At 37.1% G+C, this 22,850-nt stretch overlaps 1 protein-coding gene across 3 annotated transcripts in view; it reads right to left on the reverse strand.

The window, feature by feature from the left end:
* Positions 1-22,850, reverse strand: part of KIAA0825 (KIAA0825 ortholog) — a 322,549-nt gene that overhangs the window by 195,152 nt on the left and 104,547 nt on the right. For all 3 annotated transcript variants that reach the window (XR_015714258.1, XM_016216140.2, XM_016216139.2), the window contains 3 exons: positions 22,063-22,245; positions 14,169-14,279; positions 570-709 (listed from right to left, as the gene is read on the reverse strand). Coding sequence is in view for 2 of the 3 variants with exons in the window: in XM_016216140.2 (XP_016071626.2) it covers positions 570-709; positions 14,169-14,279; positions 22,063-22,245 (434 nt within the window). In the remaining variant the exon portion in view is untranslated. The remainder of the gene's footprint in view (positions 1-569; positions 710-14,168; positions 14,280-22,062; positions 22,246-22,850) is intronic.

The raw sequence follows: 22,850 nt of genomic DNA on the forward strand, positions 1-22,850 counted from the left end.
GTACAGAGAAAAAGGTGTAATTAAGAGAAATATGGTCTTCTGTTACTCCTCAATTTCCATTCATACTATTCTCTTGATTACGTCTCCATGTCCCAGTGGATATGGCTGTAAGCCACAGCTTGCTTGCTTATAAGTTATGTAAACGCTCTTCAAGATCCACTGAAATTTCTAATGTGGTTCTAATGTAATCTCTCTCTCTCTCTGCTTGTCTCTCTCTTAGGTCTAGTTGAAGCTTCTGTTTTGAACATATAACTGTGTTTCTATCATTTTCTTAGGCACTTTAAACCCCAGATGTTGATACATTTATATACTTCTATATAATGGTAGTTATGACAGAACAGTATTATATAAAAATATTGTTTTCTCTCATTCAGAGTCCCAGAAAAAAAATCTTTCCAATGGGTTTATAAAGTAATTCAGTATTTTGCCTGCTGCTAACCCCACTGACTGTTGACGCAGTGCAATTGGTTTACATCCCTCTGCCAACATTCGAGTAGGAAAGGCATTTTCATTCAACTCAAACAATGACTGGGCTTTTTGAGGACGTTCTCATAATTACAAATACTCACTTGAGCTCTTCAGCAAGATTCTCAGTAAAAAACCATCCTGATGCAACAGGGTTCCCAGAAGCAGGTTCCAATTACAACCTGGCTGGGCTAACAGCAGTTTCAATTGACCCTCGGTTGTCAGTCGTCCAGCTGATGGAGTCCTTTCAAAATGCAAGATAAAGACAGAGTAATGAAGTTAATTTATCTATGAAATTAATAGCCTTAAAGTACAGATGTAATGCTAACTCCCTTAAATGTCAATTCCTCCAAGATTACTTGGAAAATGCTTTCATGCTTGCTTACTTTAGGGTTGCTCAGGGAAGGAATTACATTTAATCTCAACTAGCTAAAAGCAAATTAACATTTGGTAGCCTGCCAAATTTAAAACTGATACAAAATCACCGTGCCTATATTTCACAGAACTATGCCTGTTTTAGTTTCGTGGAGCAAATAAAAATCATTTATGAATTTATTTGGAATGCATTTATTTGTTAATTCTCCAACTATATGAGTGCCTACTATGTGCTATTAACTTCTTTCATGGCAAGAAGTTCCAGTGGGTTTTGGTTACTTAGTAATTTGTCATGTACTATGATTGCTGATAAAACTAAAGGAATTCAGAGCTTCTGTCAAGGGTCAACCGTAATCTAATTATTTAATATGTAAAGCCTTAAATCAACATCCAATTATCAGAACCACTCTAACAATCACACTGCTACCTACTTGGGTAATCATTTCATCAAAGAGAAATAATTCCAAGGCAAATACGCTTCTGTTTGGGAAATTATCATCAGTGTTGAATAGAAAATCAAAGTCAGGTCCCCCATATCACCACTTTCATTTACTAATGAATCAGCAGGAGATAAGAAAGAAAAGTAGAAACTGCAAACTGATAACATAGTTCATGTTTTCCTTCTAAAATCTTAACGTTTAGATTGGCTAAAGGTCACGACATCTAAAATCAGTTTACAACCACAACAGCAAAAAGGCAGGAAATGATCAAACTCACTCTGGTTGCGGCCAAAGGACTGTGGGACTAGGGCGGCGCGGGGAAGAAAAGGTGTGAGGAGCAATGCAAGCGTGTGAATGAGGGGCCCTTAACTTCAGAGCAATAAAGAGCAGAACAAAGGGCATCGCAGAGAGAAATGATTTGCGGGATCATTTCCAGATGAAATTTACAGAGTGGAGAACCATCCAGTTATCAACATAGTCTAGACCAGTGGTTTTCAAAGGCCAGGCGCCGGACCAGCCGCATCAGCATCACCTATGAAATTGTAAAAATGCAAATTCCCAGGCTTCATCCCACCAGAATTCTGGAGGTGGGCCCCAGAAATGTGTGCTTTCGCAAGCCCTCTGCAGGAGGTTCTGACATACGCTAGGGTTTGAGAAACACTGTGGTAAGCAGCGCTTTCTGGTGCAAGGTTATAAAGGATAGGCGACCTTTCCTGCCTCTCTGTGCATTTGTGTCCACTCAGGTCCACTTGGCTGCCACACCTGCAATAATCCTTTACTTAGCTTAATCCTACCCATCTTTCAATCTGAAGTAAAAATATCACTTTCTCTGTAAAGTCTTCCCTAAACATTTCTCTCCACAGTGGTCTATCTCACTCTGAATTAAAGCACTTATGACAAGTATACACATTTTAGCACTTCATTATTTCATTAGTTAAAACTTTATCTCTCTACCAGATTCAAGCCTCAGGAGGACACAAGAATTTGTTTTATACCTCCAATTTCATACCAGTGAACTAAGCACATTTAAGGGCTCTATAAATGTCATCTGATTAAATCATACATAGGCTTATAAATGGGTAGGCAAACTTTTTTTTTTTTTTTTTTTGATGCTTTGCCAAAAGGCTGTTTTAAGCAAAAGTGAGAGCATCCAAAGATATGAAATGAAGAAGTTTCAATGCACCTACTCTTTGGCTTGGCTTGGCTTGGCTTGGCATTTGGATCATCTCACAACCTTATGATGTGCAAAATCCTTCAGCCTGCACCTGAACTTTGGGCCAACTCAGACTTTCCATGTGAGACTCTGATCAACGTGACTAGAAACAGAGAAACTTCTTGGGCAATTGGTGGGGCTGTGTTAGCTAGGGAAACTCCTGACTTGGGTGTGTGGGGAAGAGAGAATCCAGGAGAGCTATTTTACTTAATTCTAATGCAGAGCAATCAAGTCCACCAGTTCAGAAGTTCTGAATGCCCTGGGGTGTTCCCAAATAGGTCTGCCTCTTGCAGTAGTTCCAAATATGGTACCAAGGGAAGAATCCACTAGGACAGCCCTTCAGACTGAAATACTGAAACAATCCTCACAATCATTGTCCTTATTTCTCTCCTAAACCCGAGTGCTAACTTCTGGAAACTTGCTTCCAGATTCTAGGGGTTCAGCAGATGAAAAGCTGCTAGTTGGTTGTAAGTGGTGTATTAAAATTGACTTAGTTTTTGAACATTTCCTATAGATTTTACTTGAGTTGATTGCTGATTTAAGGATACATTTAATAAACTGATAGCCCGGCCGGGCGTGGCTCAGCAGTTGAGCTCGACCTGGGATCCAGGCGATCGCGGTTTGATTCCCAGTCAGGGCACATGCCAGGGTTGAGGGCTAGGCAGCTGATAAATGACTCTCTCATCATTGATGTTTCTCTCTCTCTCTCTCCCTCTCCCTTCCTCTCTCTGAAATCAATAAAGATATATTTTTAAAAAAATAAAGAATAAAATAAACTGACAGATCTAGTTTGATGGAGTGTAGAAACGGAAGGGGATCTTTGAGAGACAGTCTGAAGGAGATTGGAGCCAGATCATAGAAGGCCTCATTTGTGGGGATTTGGGGCTCGTTGAAGAGTTTAAGGCAGATGAGTTTCCTGGTCTGACTGTTGTGTGGGGAATAGATTGGAGGAGATTAGTGTTTTTGTTCAGCCCTTTAGACATGTAATAAAACAAATCATTTGAGTGTAATTTCATACCACTGTATTTTAATACCTGGTTATAAATAAAACTTCTCATTTGCCAGATGGGAAGCTGTTTGTTGAAATGTACCTCAATTCTGGGATATTTCAACTTATCGCAGATTTTGAAATGTACAGTAGAATGACTCACTATGAGAGAAAATAAAATAGTACAAAGATTCCTCAATCTCCAAGCTCCGAGTAATAAATGCATTGAGGAGTCTGTGTTGGGCATATGGAGAAGCATATGTTCCCTCATCCTTTGAGCTGGTGGAGCTGTGAAAGCGAGATTAGCCTCACAAAAAATGACAGAAAGAGAAATTTTATATATATTTATACATATGTATCAAATGTGTACATGCTGAATTCCACTATAATAAAAAGAAGAGAACAAAAATGTATAAATCCACTGGAACATATAAATCTTGTGTTGGGAGACAGGGTGAATTTATGGCTAGATTATATTAGGCTTATACACTAATAAGTACTACATTTCTGGGGAATGAATTGGCCTAAAGAATTTTTCAAATCTAGGTAGTAAATAGTGATACAATAATGAGATTCAATCACTATTGGTTTGTGAAACTAACAAATTACTTTTATAGAAGCATCATGCCAAATCTTAGCTGTATTCAGGTGTGTTACTTTATAATAATTCATCAAGCACTTCACTTGTAATTTCTGCAAATTAAAAATATGTATTCATACTGCAATAGAAAGTTTTAAAAAATCTTAGTTCTATTAGTACACACTATCCTGAGTTCCCACTGCAAGATGAGCAGCCTTACTGCTCAGCCACATGACCATGGGATTCCCTGATCCTACCATGTATATATCATGCAGAAGCTGCCAGACTAATAGAACACCAGAATGGCCTCTGAAATGCACAGCATAGGGATGGCATCCTGTGGTATTAGGGCACTCTCCTGCAGGATTTGATATTTACTTGGAACCATCAGCCATTATGTGATACTATGTCCCCAACAGATAAACTACATGGATCTGGGAGTGAACAGGAGAAAACAGAAGGGGCCACTCTCACCAGTGCTCCTGATGGCCCACTTGGGGAATGTGTGTTTTCCATCCCCGTAAGCATAGTAGGCATTGCAGGAGTGGAGGTCCTGGTTTCTGTGGTGGGCCTCTACCAGGGGACCATTAAGGATTCCATTAAATTAAGTTGTAGTTGTCATCTAGTCATTTTTGGTTTCCATGCCAGCTATCAGGCAAAGAAAGGAGTTATTATACTGGTGAGGGTGATTGACCCTAATTATCATTACAAGCTACCATAAGGCGAATCAGAAGGAGCATGTCTGTAATTCAAGGGATCCTCCCTTTGGCGTTCATGACTGGTAATCACCATGAACAGATGATGGAGTAGCCACATTCTGATAGGTGAATGAGAGCCAGGGGTTCAACCCCTCGAGGATGAAGGTCTCAGTGACTCCACTGGGCAACAACACAAATCAGCAAATGGTGAGGGGAAGTTGAAATAAGAGATGGAAGAATGTAATATGAATATCACCTGCAAACTCCGAAATAATTGCAGCAGAGGATACTATAGCTTGTCCCACTACCTCTACCATAAGAAACATTTTTTTAAAAAAAGAAATTTTTACAAGCCATCACCTAGGAGAATCAATGTAAGGACTGAGAGAACTCAACATGGGGAATGGGTGGATTTCCATGGAGCAAGGGGGAGACCAGAGCAGATGTTGTCAATTTGCCCACATCCTCTTGCCCTTACTACCACTCAGTTGACACTGGCCTGACTTCTGACTGTAAGAAACTGTATTTCTCTACCTTCCAGGAAAACAGGCTGGAAGTACCAGTGAATGAACACCCCAGTGCAGCTCTAAATCAATAGCTTATGAAAATTGCTGTATAAATATTTCAGCATCCCTGCTCCTTTGGTGGGATAACTCTGAGACGTGAATTTCCCACTGGTTTCAAGAATTTCCCCAGAAGGTTTATATTCTGGTTGCTTCTTGGTAGTTGGCTTGATTAGTCTAATCTTTCTTTGCTCTTTTCCTTTGTCTCACTCCCACACCTGTTTTTTCTCCACTTAGAAGATAAATTATTTTCACTTGAATCTTGTTTCAGGGTCTGCTTCTTGGGGAAATCCAAAATAAGACATGAGTGGAGACACTTAGTATTCATCTCACTTAATCCTTGTTTCAGGATTTTTGAGAAACTAGTCCAAGTTCATTTAGTTAATAAATGTGGCTGCTGGACTTTGAACCCAGGTCTGTCTGACTTTAAAACCCATGCTCCAGGTTTCTGTCCATTCAACCTGGTTGTTATTTGATGGGTAAGATGTATTTTCCAGCATTGAGGACGTTTGGCTCTATTTCATCTTCTGATTGAGGATACCATGTTTTTGACCCAAAATCAAGTTTGTGGTCTCAAGGCTTATTCCCAAATTGGAGACATGTTATTCAAGGTATCTAGGGACTGATTTTGACCAGATGGTTCCTGTCAAGGATTACTGGGCCAAATTTATACCAGAGACCATAAGTTACATGATTCAGAGAACAAAGGCAAGGGTGTAACTAAAGAGAAACTAAGAGTAAAAGCCCTAAAGTGGGAAAATGAAAGTGAAGGAGAAGCCCCTGACTTACTATACTACTCTTGGCTTTTTAAAACTGATTCTTCAAAATCTTTCTAGGATATTAAGTAAAGATAAATCTTTAAAGCAAATCTGTCATCTTTCTTCAAGAAAATAACTTTAGTACCTGAGAAAAAAGTTGGGGGGGGAATCCCAAAGTATTTTCTTTATCCCTTTTACCAAGATTGTGTAAATTATATGCAGTGATAGCATTGGAAATGTTTGCACATATTTAATCTCTAAAATGGGTATAGCCAAGTCTCTCTGAGCTTTGTAATTAAAGATGACCCAATAAACAGAAATTAGACAGGGTGCACCTCAATGTTTATACAGAGGATTTGACTTGATTTTAAATAACTTTGCTTGATAAGGTAGATTGACATTCTTAAAGAGTCTCATTTTCTCGGAGTTGCTTGTATCTACACTATCTGTGTACAACTTAGAGGGTAGGCATTCAAACTTAAGAGGACCTATGTTATTTCCTGATGTTAGCAAATTAACCCTTTTCCCACTTCCCCAAAATCACCCAAAGATATTTGTACCTAAAGTCATAGCCTTAGATCCATACTTTAATGTTATATAAGTTAGCATATCCCATTTCTAAAAATTTCATTTTAATTTTAAAATAATATTACATTTCAGCCATCAGTTTTGGACTCTGAATGCTAATCTAGTACCTGAGACCCTGGACACTACTGAATCACTCAGCCACTCTGTTTGAGGAGCAGAAGCTATCTGTCTGGAGCCTTTAACTATTATTGGTCCCGATACCCCAGGTAATTGATATCCTGTTACAGGGAGATCAAGAAAGTTCTCCCCTGGCATCATACTTTGGATAAGTGCAGAGACTCAGTGAAGAAAGCAGTTCAATATTCTTTATACTTTATCACACTTGTAGTGTGTCCTTTAAACATGTTTAAGATAATTGATAAAATCTGCAACTTTCTGAAACATACAGCTCTTTACTAACACAAAAGTATTGATTGATTGTTTAGTAAGTACCTATGTGATGAGTGCCACATAGGGGCATTAGCTCACTAAATCCTCTTGACTCAGCCATGAGACTATCTCAGAAGCTAAGGAAATAGATGTTTCAAGATGGAAAAAGTAGATAATGATATTGCATGCCGTTTTCAATAAGATTGTACTGTATTTATGTCTCAACTTCCTCACCAAAATATTAACAGTTTGATATAGCACAGGAAAACTAAAGCTCACACAGGTTAACTCACCAAGACCACAAAGCTACGTGTCTACAAATCACGTCTGTCCAATGTGAAAATCTATAGTTTTTTATTATCTCATTGCTGGTTCCATTGTTATGTTCTTATTTGCATAATAACCATAATAGAAAAAGGGAAAGCTACGAAGAGATATAAACCTTAAGATATCTAGGTGCATTAAGTACCTAGTTCATTTGACATTTTTACTTCTTTTAATAACTGCTCCATAGGCAAGTGACTCTCTCTGAAAATCATTTCAAGGGCCCAGTTGCTGGTCCACCCACACTCAGGAATAGCCGTGTAAGAGGTTTGGTGTTAAAAGCTCTCATCACTTCTCCCCTGCCTGTGGCTCCAGGTCAAAGCTCGGCACCTCCTCAGAGCACAAGCTCTCTGAGCTCTGCCCTCAGTCCCAGGGAACGGCTGGCAGCAGCAGCTGGGCGCACAAAGCTCTTCTTTCATTCTTCTCCCCAGATGTGCTCTCTTCAGGACACTGGAAGCCACCTCCTCATAAGACCATGCCTCCCATGGCTGAGCTTCACCACGCAGAACAAATGTTTGAAAAGAGCCAAATGGGCCACTGAACGTGATGTGATCATATCTAATACAATACTACTTTGAACACATTTGTTCCTTCACTTATTCACTCAATTGATATTTATTGGCCAATTTCTATGTGCTAGGCCATAAAGACACAACAGTAAGCAAAAATCAGTCCCTGTTTTTATGGACTTTAGAGAAGAATACATATACAGTTTAAATGATCATACAAATATACGTAAAGTTACAACTCTGAAAACTCAGCGCAGGAAAAGCAAAAGATGTTATTAGAAGATGTGAACTATCTTCTAAGAAGGGGTGAACTATCTTTGGGGTTGATGAAAGGTTTTCCTACAGAAGTCACATTGGAGCTGAGATAGGAAGATAAGTTGGTATCAACTAGGTGAAGGAGAAAGAAGACATTTCAGAGAACGAGAAAAGCATGTGCAAAGATCCTGTGGCAGAAAAGAGCATGGAATGGCAAAAAAATGTAAAAAGGCTAATGTGTGGAAAGCAGAATCTCAGGTAGTATAGTATCAGAAGAGGTTGCAGAGGTGAGCAATGTATATCTATGTAGGTCTTATAGGCCAGGCTAAATTTTTTTTTATATATTTAAAGAAAAGGAAAATTCATGGAAGGTTTTTAAGCCATATGTGTGAAATTATAAAATCTAGTTTTGAAATTAGATTTGGGCTTGAGAAATCTCAGCTTTGGAGGATATTGCAAGTGGAAGACCACATACATATGGAAAGAAAACTAGGGGGTCATTGCAATAGTCAGGAGAAGAGTTGATGGTTTAGACTAAGGCACAGGTGGTGCAATAGATAGCAGATATTAGGGGTTAAATCCAATGAGACTTAAAAATGGATTGGATATAGTAGGATAGAAAGCGGGAGGTGTTTAGGTGGCCTTTTAGGTCTCTCTGGCCTCTACAATTGCATGGAGGCACCATCAGCCAATAGAGGGAATAACAGGAAAGGATCCGATTAGAGGGGAAGGTCCTAAGTTTAGTTGGGCCGTGTTGAGTTTGAGGCGTCTTCGTAACCCCCAGGTGAAAAAGTCAAGCACTCAGATATGATTGGCACCCGTGGGTACATGGGTCCGTAGTCCTTGGAGAGGTCACAATTGGAGCTATGAATTTGGATGCACATAGGAAGTACATGAAGCCATAGGCATGTGTGACTTCACCTGGAAAAAATTATTTGATAGAGCTCTAAAGATGTTTAATATTTAATGGCCAGGTCAAAGCAGATGAACCTGCAAAGACAGAGAAACAGAAACAGAAAAGGAAGAGGAAACTTGGGAGAATACTTCAGGAGAGTGTGTCTCAAGGTAGAGGGCGTGGGCAATGGGACTGCACATTAAGGAGGCACTAAGACTATTTCTCACCAATAGGTAACTGTTTGAGGGAAAGAACATTTCTTTTCTTTTCTCTTTACATTACTACCTACCATAGTGCCTTACCTGGAGAAAAAATTTACACATGTTCATTGAAAGAGTAAGTAAATACAACTTGGTGAGCTGAATAAAAGAGAAGACCCACATAGCCTACTATACAATGAAGTCAAAGGTAGCGTAATATACTTAAAGAAGGGAAAAAGTATATAAATCTAAAACAGGATTACATGTAGTAAAAGCATAATAGAAACAAAAGCATAGTAGAAATAAATATCTACAGCTCAGAATGCACTGGCCACGAATCAAAACATCATGTCATCATAAAAGAAAATGAGCAGTGTAAAATGAATAGACTGTTTACTCACACTGATTATGCTCATTGGATTCAGTGTGCAGTTCTGACCTACTTAGCTAAGGGAGACCTGAAAAATATTTGGAAATATTTTAAAATATGCAAGAAGATGAAAGTTTGGAAAATAATAAAAAAGCATTATAATGCATCATAGTATAATTGACTGAGATAATATGCTGACTTAAACATTTACATGAAGGCACAGTATGGTGTCATAGATTAACCTTGAGGTTAGTATAGTCTCTACATGCCTTAGTTTATTCTATTATGAAACTGATTACCCTTTCTAAATCAGCTCACATTGTTAGCCTGTACCATTGCTAGGGATAATGAATACAGTACATTTTACTTATTGCTTTGAAAATACATTTACTTTCCCTAAAGCAAAGTCTTTTAAACTCTGTTCCAGGGGTTCTAGGAGAACATGAAAATTCTATTTTTACCAATTTTATACTTCATAGTTTTCTCTACTAATCCTATAGACAAATTTATGGCCCACACAGCTGGGTTTGCACTTGTGACTCTTATTTTAAATCATAATTTCATATCTTCCTCCTTGCTCTGTTTCTCCCTTCTTGCTTACTGTTAGTTCATTATCTTAATATATTTAATACTGTTAAAAGCTGACTGAAATCCTTTCTAAAACAATGCACAGGTATGAATAAATGAGCAAATAGGTGAATAAGTTACTAAGGCTCTCCCTAACATTAAGTAATTCAGCTACCACTCCGCTAAGCCTCTCCCTTTCAAAAAAAAGCCGAATATATTTTTGTTTTGTTTTCATCTGACCCATGCATTTTCCTGAACAATTCATTTTAGTTGCTAAGGTGAGAAATGGAGTTTTGAAGAATAATTTGGGACTAAAAGGTACACTAAAACATCCAAGAGAGATGGATGGGAAGGTGGAGATTTTTAAGGTCATATAATGATGGCTTAGGAACCCCCAAAGCAATGTCTGACAAATGCGAGTCAGAATTTACGTTTTTTTATTCTGAAATTACTTTTATTGCTGTCCTGGGTTCCTTGGACTATACCACTGCTCTGAACATGTTGAATAATAAATCACATGGACCGTGTCTTTCTAAATAGACCTGTTAGACAATAATTGTCAGAAAGTATTGTACTCAGTGTAGGGGGCCTCATACTGTACCTTGCATGGAGAACTTAGAATGGCAAAGGAGAGACAAGGCATTCTGGAAGGAAAAACTACACAAATAAAAGGCCTGAATCTGATAATAACTAGCCAATAAAAGTTAAAGGTATGAAATAACTGGGTCTCAAAGACAAGCAAGGAGACTGACAGTTGGAGCAGAGAAAACTGTTTTGTGCTCCAGGAAATAAGCCAGAAATAGTGTGGGTGAAACAGAAGCTACTATAGGTTCTTGAGCAGGAGACTTATTAAATGAAAAGAGTATCTTAAAAATGCTAAATAATAGTAAAATGGACTAAGGTGTTGTCATAATGGGTTGGAGAGATAGGATGGTTCTAAAAGGAAGAATCAGCTGAAAAGGGTGACACTCTGGGAACAGGCAAAGAAGCAGCTCCACATGGAAACCATACACTCAAGGCTCTGCCCTCGAAGCGTTGAAGACTCTCCTAAGAGAAAAGACACCATGCATGGAAGACAGGGAAAGAGTGGAAGAAAGGATCGGTGGAGGGCATCATATTGGGTTTCTAATAATACAGTGGGCCATTCAAGAAAAGTGGGCACCTGGACATGTAATGCTGGGGTACAGGCAAGTGCTCAGAGCTAGAATGTAGACCTAGAAATTGTCTGTATGGAGATGATAGAGTAATCCATGTGAACAAAAGAGCAATAAAAAATGGGTTTCTTTTTCCTTTTAAAAAGTTTTTCTCTTAATAAAATAAAATTGCTTTGTTATAAGAAATTTGGAAAACATAGAGAACTATAAAAATAAAAGTTAAAATTGTTTGCAATCCTACCATTCAAAGATAAAAACTATAAACTCTCTAGTATAAATCCTTTCAATGTTTGATTTTATACATACATTTTTAATGCTATATGCATAGTGGTATGGCTCAATACTTCTCAATTGTATCCACCTTCCAATAACTGTTCATTCTCTGGGAAATAGGGGCTCTCTCATCCTACAGGTTTGGGGAATCAGCATACTAGATCCCTCCCTTGGAAACAAACACTATACATTAGTATATCAGAGACCCTGCAAAGCTGAACCATAAAAAAAGATTGCACATAATGGATAACGAACAATCTTAGGTTTTTCACTCACACCTGTTAACATCCCCCTGAACTGCTCTCCCTTTGGAAGGTGGATGTGCAGTTGTCAGGAGCTTGAAGTTTGAAAGGGGACAATCCCAGGTTCAGTGTCTGCCTGTCAACTTTGTTCTCTTCTTATTAATTCACTATCCGCAAAAGAAGTGCATGACTGCTTGCCTCACAGACCCGTGTGAGGTGTGAAAGAGATGATACACACTTCACTCTGAAAACTGGGCCAATTTCGGTGTCATTAATTATTAACCTGCAGTTTTCCCCTAACTATAAATCACAATTATTTGTCATTTAATATTTTTTTAAATCAACCTTTTAATAACTCCACATTAGCCAATCAATTGGATGGCTATCTCATTATTAATTTGTCTAATTCCATAGTGTGGGACATTTATTTCCTTTTTTTTTTTTCCTTTCACAAATAATGCTTTGATGAACATCCTTACATATAAAACTTTGTCAACAGTTCTGATTAATTCTTTATGATTGATTCCTGGAAATGGAATTGCTGGATAAAGGGGCATAAATGTTTTTAAGTTTTTTGATACAGCTCACTAAAATGCCCTCCAGAAAGCTTGTATCAAATTGCATTTCTACTATGGGCTGCCAACCACCCCATGTTTTGTGTTTTTTTTTTAAAAAAATATCTTTATTGATTTCAGAGAGAGAAAGGGAGAGAGAGAGAGATAGAAATATCAATGATGGGAGAGTCATTGATCGGCTGCCTTCTGCAACCCCCCCACTGGGCATGTGCGCAACCCGGGCCTGTGCCCTGAACGGGAATCGAACCCTGATCTCCTGGATCCTAGGTTGATGCTCAACCACTGAGACACGCCCGGCTGGGCACCACCCCATGTTTTAATCTTTCTGTTAGGATAATACTAGAAATCTGTTGCTACACAGGGCAGAAAGAAAGAAATCTTACTACATTTATGCTTGCTTTAGGTATAGAAAAGAGAAAGAACTTAATTATAAGTAGCTATTTGAAAGACAGAAAACCCATTCCTATTCTGACTTCCCAGGCCTCCAGCTAGGCTGAACACAGCCAGCCTAGAGATGGAAGTCTCACAGAGCAATACCTAAAGGGCATAACTCCGAAGGTTATAGATTAAGATAAAAGCAGGTAATACAAACAGATTAAAGCAAATGCGAAAATAACGTAGAGAACAAATATGTTTAAAAGTTTGGGAACTCATCAAAATGACCAAGTTGGTTGCTTAACCCACACTATAAAAGACCTAGCTGTTTAATTTGTTACTTTTCCAATAATAAGTATTAAAGAGTTGGCTATTTAATTCTCATTGATATAAGTGTGTATTTACATGCAAGGGGACAGAGTATTGACGGTATTTCATTTCTAGAAATCAATCATAAGGAATTAATCTGAGATGTTGAAGAAATTTTATACATAAGTGAAATAACAACAATATATTGGGGTATTTGAAGGTAGGGTCTGTGTCTCATTGATCTGGAGTCCCCATTACCTATGTGAGAATAGGCACATAACAAGTAAATCATATATGTTTTCTATGTCTACAGAGATTTTGTGTATAAGGTTCTCACAACCCTCTACTTATGGGCAGGACTTTTTTTGTTCTTCAAGAGAGATTCAGTCAGTCACTTTAGATGGGGAAATCACTGATAGTGTATTTCCGAGACAAATAAAAAATGTACGGGGATTAACAATATCTCCTTCGGCTATACATAAAATAGTTACTCACAGATACTAAGGAAAGATACTTTCTAATGATATATTTAGCAAAGAATCAAACTGACTTTCCACATAATGCCAAAAAATGTGATCAGATTACTCTGGAAGTACAATTCATGCTTTCAATGATTTTTCATATATTTAAATACTGCTAATTAAAAAATAAAAGTAAATTACCCCATTCTTAATTTTTAAAGTTACTCCTCTCTCTACTTTTACTAAGGCTTTGAGCTAGTTACATGAATTAATCAGTTTTGCTCTCTTTTTTGATAATTAGTTGGAGAACTGCCAAATCCCCAGTCATTGGGTCAAGAAGGATGAATTTTTAAATGACTAGACAATTAGCTAAAATAGAACTAAATTCAAAAAATTCACATTTTCCTACTATGTCAGTAAAGCTCTAAGTTAGTAGCATAATTATGAGGCCTCGGATTCTTAAGCTAAAAAAGAGATAAACAATACTCTTTACTTACCTGTGTATTATAAAAACGTATAAGTTCTTTTTGTAAGGTGCATTTACCTCCGTGGATAAAAGTTTCTATTAAACTTTAAAAGGAATTCTAGAATTATAGCTAGGATAGCATTTAGAGGTTCTCACCTGAGTAAAGAAGGGTAGAAATGTGACATGCAAGAAAGCCAATGCAATGGTTGCTTGAAAAATGGTTTTAAGGAATCTGAAGCAGAATCATCTATGCCATGTTGAAAAACCCTAGGGAAGTAAAAATATTTATTTCAGAATATACAAGAAACATTAACTATGGAGACCATCAACACTTTTTATTTTTACTTAATATTCAAAGGTAATGATTTTTTGGTATTGTGTTAGAATGGACAATGCACTCATGCATGTCATCTACTTGGGATTTATGTTAGTAGGTAACTCAGAGGCCCCTATATAACAACCTTTACCCTTGGGAAGGTTATGGCAATACCATTATCATTTAATTTTTTTAAAAATCTTACATTATAAAATTGTCAAAAATAAATGTATAAAGAATAGTACAATGAATAGCACTTATCTCTCCCTCCTCAACCTGGATCCAATAAATGTCAATCTTTTGTTACATTTGCTTCATTAATGTAAAAATGTTTGGCATAAAGGCACTTCTTTTTACTCTTGAAAGTGATTTGTAAAAACTAAACAATTAACGATAATTTATAATTAAATTTTTATTCTCCTAAAGGCCTACAGAGAGCTTGTAAAGAAGAATTTAACTGTAAAATATATGACGATGGTTTCAAAATTAGAACAATTTGGCCAGAATATCTGGTCTACAACTATCTTTGGAGAAGTGACTATGAACATTCTTTTAAAAATTGGCCCAAATTCAACAATAAATCTTGAGGTAATAAGAAAGAATTTGTTACATAAAATCTTCAGTAGATAGCTGAGTTAATAAAAATTTTATAATAATAGGAGGTTGCATGTGTCTATATGGAATTGAGTGACAATGGGATCATTTTAGAAATGGAATTGCTTGAAGTGGCACTATTTCTCTTTATATAAAGTATAGAAACAATAGCATCTTTTAGGGAATATGTAGAAGACAATTCCAAATTTTCTAAATTTGACCTCTCTTATTTGTCTTGCCAAGTAAAACACCTTCTAATTAAGTATGCTTAGACAATTTTTAGACTTATTAATATATTGCCTCCTCTTCGAAAGCCATTTATTCTCACTAATTTTCAGAATAGCACAAAACTCCTTAAAGAGGTTTCAAAATCATGCTGACGTGTGTCCGCTCGATGCGTTGCACCTTGTGAACTGGAGAGGCAAGCGGAGGCCAGGGTGCCAGGGAGTGCTTTCCTAGGGAGCCTGGACTTGGTGCCAGCGATGGGGATTCACTGAGGGTTTATAGCATGGGAATGATGCCACCCATTTTACATGTTAAAAAATCACTTGAGCACTAGTGAGGAGAACAGGCTAGAGAGGGTGAAGGCTGGAGGAAGGGAGGTGATGGGGCTACGCTGTGGAAGACTAGGCTTTCGGTTTTCTCTGGTTTTTCTCAGCGAATTACAGCGGCAAGGCCATCTGTTAGCAAATAGTGGGGAGGGGGCGAAGCAGAGGACAGAATAGGAAGCTCCTCAAAGGTTGGGCAAAGTGGCAGTGTCAAAATGCAGAAAAGAACAACAGTGATTTTGCCAGCAGTGCTCCCTAGTCTGGGTAGACAGGCCAAGAAAGAGAGGGTGCAAAGGGGGAACACGCAATAGCAAGGGGGCTAGAAAGAGGAGGGTTCCGGTATAACATGAGGGGAGAGGCAGCAAGGGGTCTAGAAAGAAAGATAGTCTCAAAGGGAGTGGCGGACTGGGGGAAAGAAGGGGACAAGAGACGGGCGGCTCGGTGAGAGGGCAAGAGCTGGAGATTGTGGGCTCATAGCCTCCGCTTGCTTTTCTGCTCGCCTCCTTGTGCCCTTTGCATAAATTCCCACGTGCCCAGTTATCTGGGAGCCACCTCATTTCTCTCAGAATAAACACCTTTCCTAGAATGCGCTCTCCCGTGTTCAGCTAGTCCCTGAGGGTCAGGCCGAGGCAGCGATGGGCACGTGCAGGAGCTCTGGAGCCAGACGGCCTGGGTTTGTGCCTTGAGTGTGCCTTTTATTAGATGCGTAATCTTGGTTTTCAGTTTATTCAGCTTCAGTTTTCTCAGTTGTAAAGTGGGGATAATACTAACGATCACCTCACAGGCTCAGGGTGATGACTGAGATAACGCATACAAAGGACTTAGTGAAGCAGCTTGTACATAGTGACCCAATGTACCTAAGGTGTAATGGGTGTGAAAACAGTTGTAAATACTCCTTAAGGCCTATGACCATCTCAAAACTGACATGAAATTCCTAAACGTCTAAATGGTTGCTTAGTTACAGTTTTATCCTGAAGATTAGAAAAAAATCATGGAGGATCTAATAATAATGGAATGGTTATTGGTGCCAAAATCTCTAAGACTACAAACCACTGGCAATACGTACTTTCCAGCACATTTCTGCTAGTACGTAACCTTTTTTACTCCACTGATGGGTTTCTCAGCCGCACTGGTAACAGTAAGGTTATTTGGCTATAAGAAATGTTATGGCAGATGTTTATGGTCTCGGAGGGGGTGGGATCCGTATGAGCATTTAATTCCACAGCAAGATCCCAAATTAGTTTCATTATTCTGGAGAGTATAACAGGGTGAAAATTGGCCCAGAAGCCTCAATGGGGGAATGAAATGATGAGCTAGCTATTAGATAACCTCTAATGATATTTTGGTATGCAGTTAAAAGAGAGGATGCTCTAAATAATTCATAGTGGAGAGCAAAATACAATTGTATAAGCCATGGAATTATATTTTCCACCAGACATAAAAGAATTTTGATATAGCAAACTTAAATGCTCCTGCAAGAATAAGTAATTGTCTATTGGTTGAAGCAGAATACATTTGTTCACGTTCCCAAATTAGCATAATGTAAAGATGTCTTTGTTGAGGGAAAAGAATGAATATGGGGAAATTCTTTGCCCTTGCCCTCCCAACATCAACTAACCCATGCCCTTTCCCTCTCGTTTGCATCACACTGCCTCGGGCCCATCAGGCCCACCACTTGAGCGCTCTACCCCAGACTCAGTCTCTTGCTTCTCTGATCTACAGTTATGCTATCTTCCTTCCTTTTTGCATTAACAAATCTGATTGATTCCTTGGGCTTATGCAGCCAGCTGCTAGAATGAAATAAATCCAATGCACATAAAAAGTGAGAACAAGTGATAAACTAAAGAGCTGGCTGGGTTTTATGCTTCTCTTATGCCACCCTGCTTTTGGCTGCCCTCCCAGGAGAATTGTGTCTCTGTATATGATGCTAATGAAATAAACCTCCGAGATGGAAACAAGGCAGCCCAAGGGTCAGGTCAGGTGTCTTATATTATCTGTGCCCACCATAGAGCCTGGGCCATTAGAGGTGCTCAGTGAATTAAAATACCAAGAAGTAGAATTAGTTTGAAACTGAACTACTGAGAAAGCCCTGGAATACTTGAGATGACTGAGGCCATGTGAGTCTTTGGATTGTCTTAAAATCACAGACAACCAATCATGAATATGTAGAGATAACCAAATTCAATCTACTTTACCATTTTATATATCATATTAAGTCACTGCTTCGCTTTCATAAACCAGTGTTACCCCTGGGACTATAAGTAGTTGCCTAAATTTCATTAAGTAAGAGAAATAAAGGTACACTTGAAGTAAAATAGGGTTCCCCACATTTCTCTTGCCCCCCCCCCCCCCCGCTCCGGCTTGTGTTTCACATGATGAAAATAACTCTTTGAGGTTAAGAAAATGAGATTTAAAGTTAGAAAATGACTAGCACAATGCTTGGCCTATAGTCTACCATAATAAAGGCCAACCATAATAAATACTGGCTAAAAAAAAGAACTATGAATAAAAGGTATTGTCAGACCCTGCTTAGTGGAAAGGAGGATGGGCTTTGGGGCCATCTGTAAAGAGCAGTGCTGGGTGGCACTCGGTCAGGGGCAGGTTGAAAACAGAGCATAACTGTGGAGAGGTGGAGTAAGGCTTGACCCCCAAGGACAGAGCAGAAACCAGCGAGTCAAAGATTCAGGACACAGGCCTTCTCCAAAGTTATTACTAGCCTTTTACCTGTGCTTTTACCTCTGTTAAGACCACACATAATGGTGTTTGATTTCAGTGAGTTTTTTTTAATAGAAATATTCCCTTAAAATAATGTTTAGAGGGAAGGGAAGCAAAGGGAGTCATTTAATCTAAACACAAGAGGGACGACAAGAAACTTCACTTTCTGGATTATTTTGCATTCTGCCAGATTTTTATTTCCATTCAGCCTTTATTTTTAACAGCTAATTGAGAGCTATAATTCACATACCACAAAATTTACCCATTTTAAGCGTACAATTACATGGATTCTCATGTATTAAAGAGTTGTGTAACCTTCACCTCTACCTAATTTTAGAGCCTTTTCCTTGGCCTCCAAAGAAACCCCTGTGCCCATTAGCAGGTACTAACCAGTCTTCCTTTCTCCTCTGGGCAACCACTAATCTACTCTCTGTTTCTATGGATTTACCTATTCTGGACATTTCTGGTAAATGGAATCATGCCATTTGTGTGCTCTTCTGTCTGGTTTCCTTCACTTAGCACTTTTTTCAAGTTCGCCCCTGCTGTAGTACTATTAGTACTACATTTTATTTTATTGCTGAATAATATTCTACTACATGAATATGCCACATTTCTTTATCCACTCATTAGTTGATGGACATTTGGGGTTTCTCCACTTTGTGCTATTATGAAAAATGTTGCTATGAACATTTGTTTACAAATCTTTGTGTGCACATATGTTTTTATTTTGGGGGGTTATAAACCTAAAGTAAAATTGCTGGGTTATATAACCATATGCTCAACGTTTTACTTACGCATATCCTATGCTTCCCATTTTGAGGAACTACCTAACTGTTTTCCAAAGTTTGCCAGACATTCTGGAGGTATAAAAAACAAAGTTTTCTGTTTTGTAAGGGACAGTGAAATAGTTTTTAAGAATAAATAACAGCTTAAGACAATAACCTCAAAAGACCTAGCATGAGTCTGAAACTAGAGACACAACATTGAAATACTTTGGAATTTAGTCATTCAAAAGCCATGTGAGTGACACCAACTGAACCCCAAAGCAGGTCTGCTGTTTTTAGATTAATGATCTACATTCTGACCTATTTCTGATGACTTTAGCCTTTGCCTGGTATGTTGTATATTCTTTCATGTTATTAAATGTTAAAACACTGGAGAAAGTCAACTTTCAAAAAGTTTCCACTTTTAGGAGTTTTGATATGACTCGTCAAAACATTTTAATCATTAAAAATTTTATCTGGCTTTCCTGGATCATTAAGGGTAGACATTTCCTCTTGCTCAGTGTTGTATCCCTTGTGCTTAATAGGGGCAAGGGAAGCAACAACATTTGTTGAATTGAAACTAAATTCTAAAACTCTAAGAATTAATTTTTAATTTGTTATATACAAACTAAAACTAACATCCCATGCAAGCAAAATGTAATATGAAACCATCGTCTGGGTGTGCGTACGAATGCGCATTGATACACTTCTGAATGTGCAGTTTAGCGCCTTTATGAAAGAACTACGAGCGGTAAATAAGCACTTTTGAAAATACATGGTGAATATTTTATGTTTCAGCAGGTCTCTTTCCCTAGAGGGCAAACCTGAAGTACTCCTTTTACAACATTCTAAAAGAAATCTACAAAGGAGAGCTAAAAAAGAACACACATTTTTGCAAACAGTTTTCACTCTTCCTGAAAAGATTTTAAAATCATGTATTCCTGCCCTGGGATTTAGTGGCCCTCCGCTAAGCTCAGAAAGGAAAATACATTCAGTTTATCTGTCAAAACTACTTGGAATAAAGGCAGTCACCTTCCGAAAAGGCATATCACATAGAGAGACAAATGGCAGGTATAGTTTATTTAAAAAATCAATACTATCAACATCTTATTGTTACTTTTCACCAATTCCTCAAAGCATACAGTTTAATTTTTTAATGTGAGATGGAAATAGTTTTTTCTAAAATACTAATAATATGTCAACTTCCTATCCTGTCTATGAAAGGAATTGCTAAGTAAGTCAACAGGGTTCTTGCAATGAATGCACATGCAATTTTTTCCTAATTGGTAAGAACATGCTGCCCTGTAGATTTCTTTACCAAGACAAAGCAAAATATATTTCAAAGATTAGATTTATATTCTTGGAAAACAATCATAAAATTTAAATCAACATGAATGTCTAAAATTTGAGAAAAATTTTATAAAGTGAGAATTATTAAAAAGTATATCTAGATTTTGTTCATGCTTCAAAGCAATATAGTTACCTGTTTCATATTAAGAAAAAAACAGGGGCAGTGCATAGTGTAAGATGTTCTATAATCCTGGTTGAAATTAGCAATTTAAATTTGTTGAATGAGGTTACAGTGCAATATCTAATGCACAAATCACAGAGATCTGAGTACTTGCATAGTTGTTTAAAAATGTATTAAAAGGGCATAGGTTAACAATAATGAATGTATATTACATTATTATTAAAATATGCGATCTTTGATAATAATTTATTTGTTTTACAAATGCATTGGGGATTAAAATGTTTCTATTCATCTGTGACTAACCATGAAATTTAATATTGCTCACCATGACCAATCCATGAAATTTGTCAACTTTGTTCCTGATTTTCAAGGGCCTTACCCTTAAATGAAATGACCCATTGAACTAAGAACACAACAACTTTTTCATCTATGGTAAATCAGTTTAGTTTACTAGGATTTACTATGGACTTCAGACCTTGAGCTTTTTATGATTATGAACCATTATATATTTAATGCCAAACTTCTAGCAATTTACCTCACTGTTTCTCCCCCTTTCTGAAAGAATTCTCCATTTCTAAAATTAGTTTTCAATGTAGAGTTGCCAGAAGGAACAATCTGTAAACAGTGGGTTAGTTGAACGTCAAACAGTAGATGAAAATTATGGGGAAATTGGAATCAAAGTTGTTAATTACTCTTAGAATTTCTAAGACAAAAGCCTCAACATTTTCTGAAAATCAAGATTTATATATTGCCCTTACCAGAGTGTTAAGAAAGGAATGCTTTATCTAGTTTATTCTAAGAAATAGAAATACGGTATGTCTAATTTTTAATATTCAAGAAATAAGAATATGCAATTATCTAGTCTTTCAAGATAAAGTGACTATTTTAGAGGAGGGTTTAAACAAAATTATATTACTATTTTATTATAAGATCTACTCCAACTTTTTCTATATTACAAATTTGAATCAAATAAACCATAAATAAACCAGAAAAGTAGTTCAAATATTTTAATTTTCCTAAATCTCACTTATTTAGCTAAGTAAACTACATCAACATTTTAAAAATGTAATTGCTTAGCCCTATTTCCACTTGCCATTACTAGCTCAGGCACTAGAGCCTAGGACTAAAAATGCAAATCTATGGCAGATTGACCATTAGGTCTCTTCCAGATTTGGGCATATTTTAGAATCACTTTTCAATTTTAATTTTTTATTAGAGCAAATCACTTTATATAAAATTTAAAACTAAAAAATATTTTTAGAAAGAGCAAAAAGCCACTAGGTATGATTTTATTTTTCATAGAATTTCAAGCTATGACACAAATAACCTACCCGTTATAATTTGATCACTTAAATAATTCAAAGAGTGAAACTTAAAATGGTCCTGACTGTGTTGGAGCCTGATCAACTGAAGAGACTTGACCAATAGAGACATAACACAGTATTAGGACTAAATTGCTTTGAGAATGAAGAAACTCCTGTTGGCCAGTGTTAATTTTGTAAAACAACCCAATTCACAATATCAAGAAGGCACGTATACTTACTACTTTACACAATTCAGTAAATAATACAAAAACAATATTGTTAAATCACATTATTTTATATATCATAATAGCTAAAAAGAAAATGTATTTTATACTTACTGATATAATTCAGTTAATGGTGAAGTCAAAATGACTAATGTTGTCAACAGATTATTACAGTGGGCATGAATTTTAAAAATTTTATCATCTATATACTCTTGAGGATTCAAAAGTTTCTCTACAGATGTGCAAACTGACCATAACATGTTCTCAGTGCATATTAAAATAGTTGTGATATCAAGCCTATTAGAAAGAAAAAGAAGAAAATTATGTTAAGCAAAATTGCTTTTGTACTTGGTATGTACATTGTCATCTATATTTCTTGTATTAAACAGGTGTAAGAATATAAATATTTGGTTAGATACCAGAGCTTCAGAGATTAAAGACAGAAAGCATCAAAACTAGATTCTGAGTTTCATAATACCATTATCTTTAGGGACTGTAAGGTCAACGACAGTGAAGAGGTTCAGGAATGCTGTTTTAAAAAATATATTTTTATTTTGCATTATCAAAATAATGCAAAGAAATTCAAGAGACTTTCCTTAAAATTACATTCAGTAAAAGAAAAGCCAGATTAAAAGCAAATTCGCTGTTAGTCACATAAGTATAGCAGAACAATTTGATAGCAGAACAATTCTCTTCATCCAAGTACAAGCTGTCAAAATAAAGTTACAGGGGTGGGTCACATGTTTTCTAAGCAAGTGGGAGATGAGAAAAAATGACACCAGAAGCACTAATGTAGAAGCCTATAGTGTCAGAAATTTCCAACAATAAATAAATCGTTGGAAAATATGCTATATTATTTATCTCATTCATAAATTCATTTCTTTGTCTCTATCTTTGTTGAG

The sequence above is a fragment of the Miniopterus natalensis genome, chromosome 3, assembly GCF_054644295.1.
Source record: "Miniopterus natalensis isolate mMinNat1 chromosome 3, mMinNat1.hap1, whole genome shotgun sequence".
NCBI lineage: Eukaryota > Metazoa > Chordata > Mammalia > Chiroptera > Miniopteridae > Miniopterus > Miniopterus natalensis.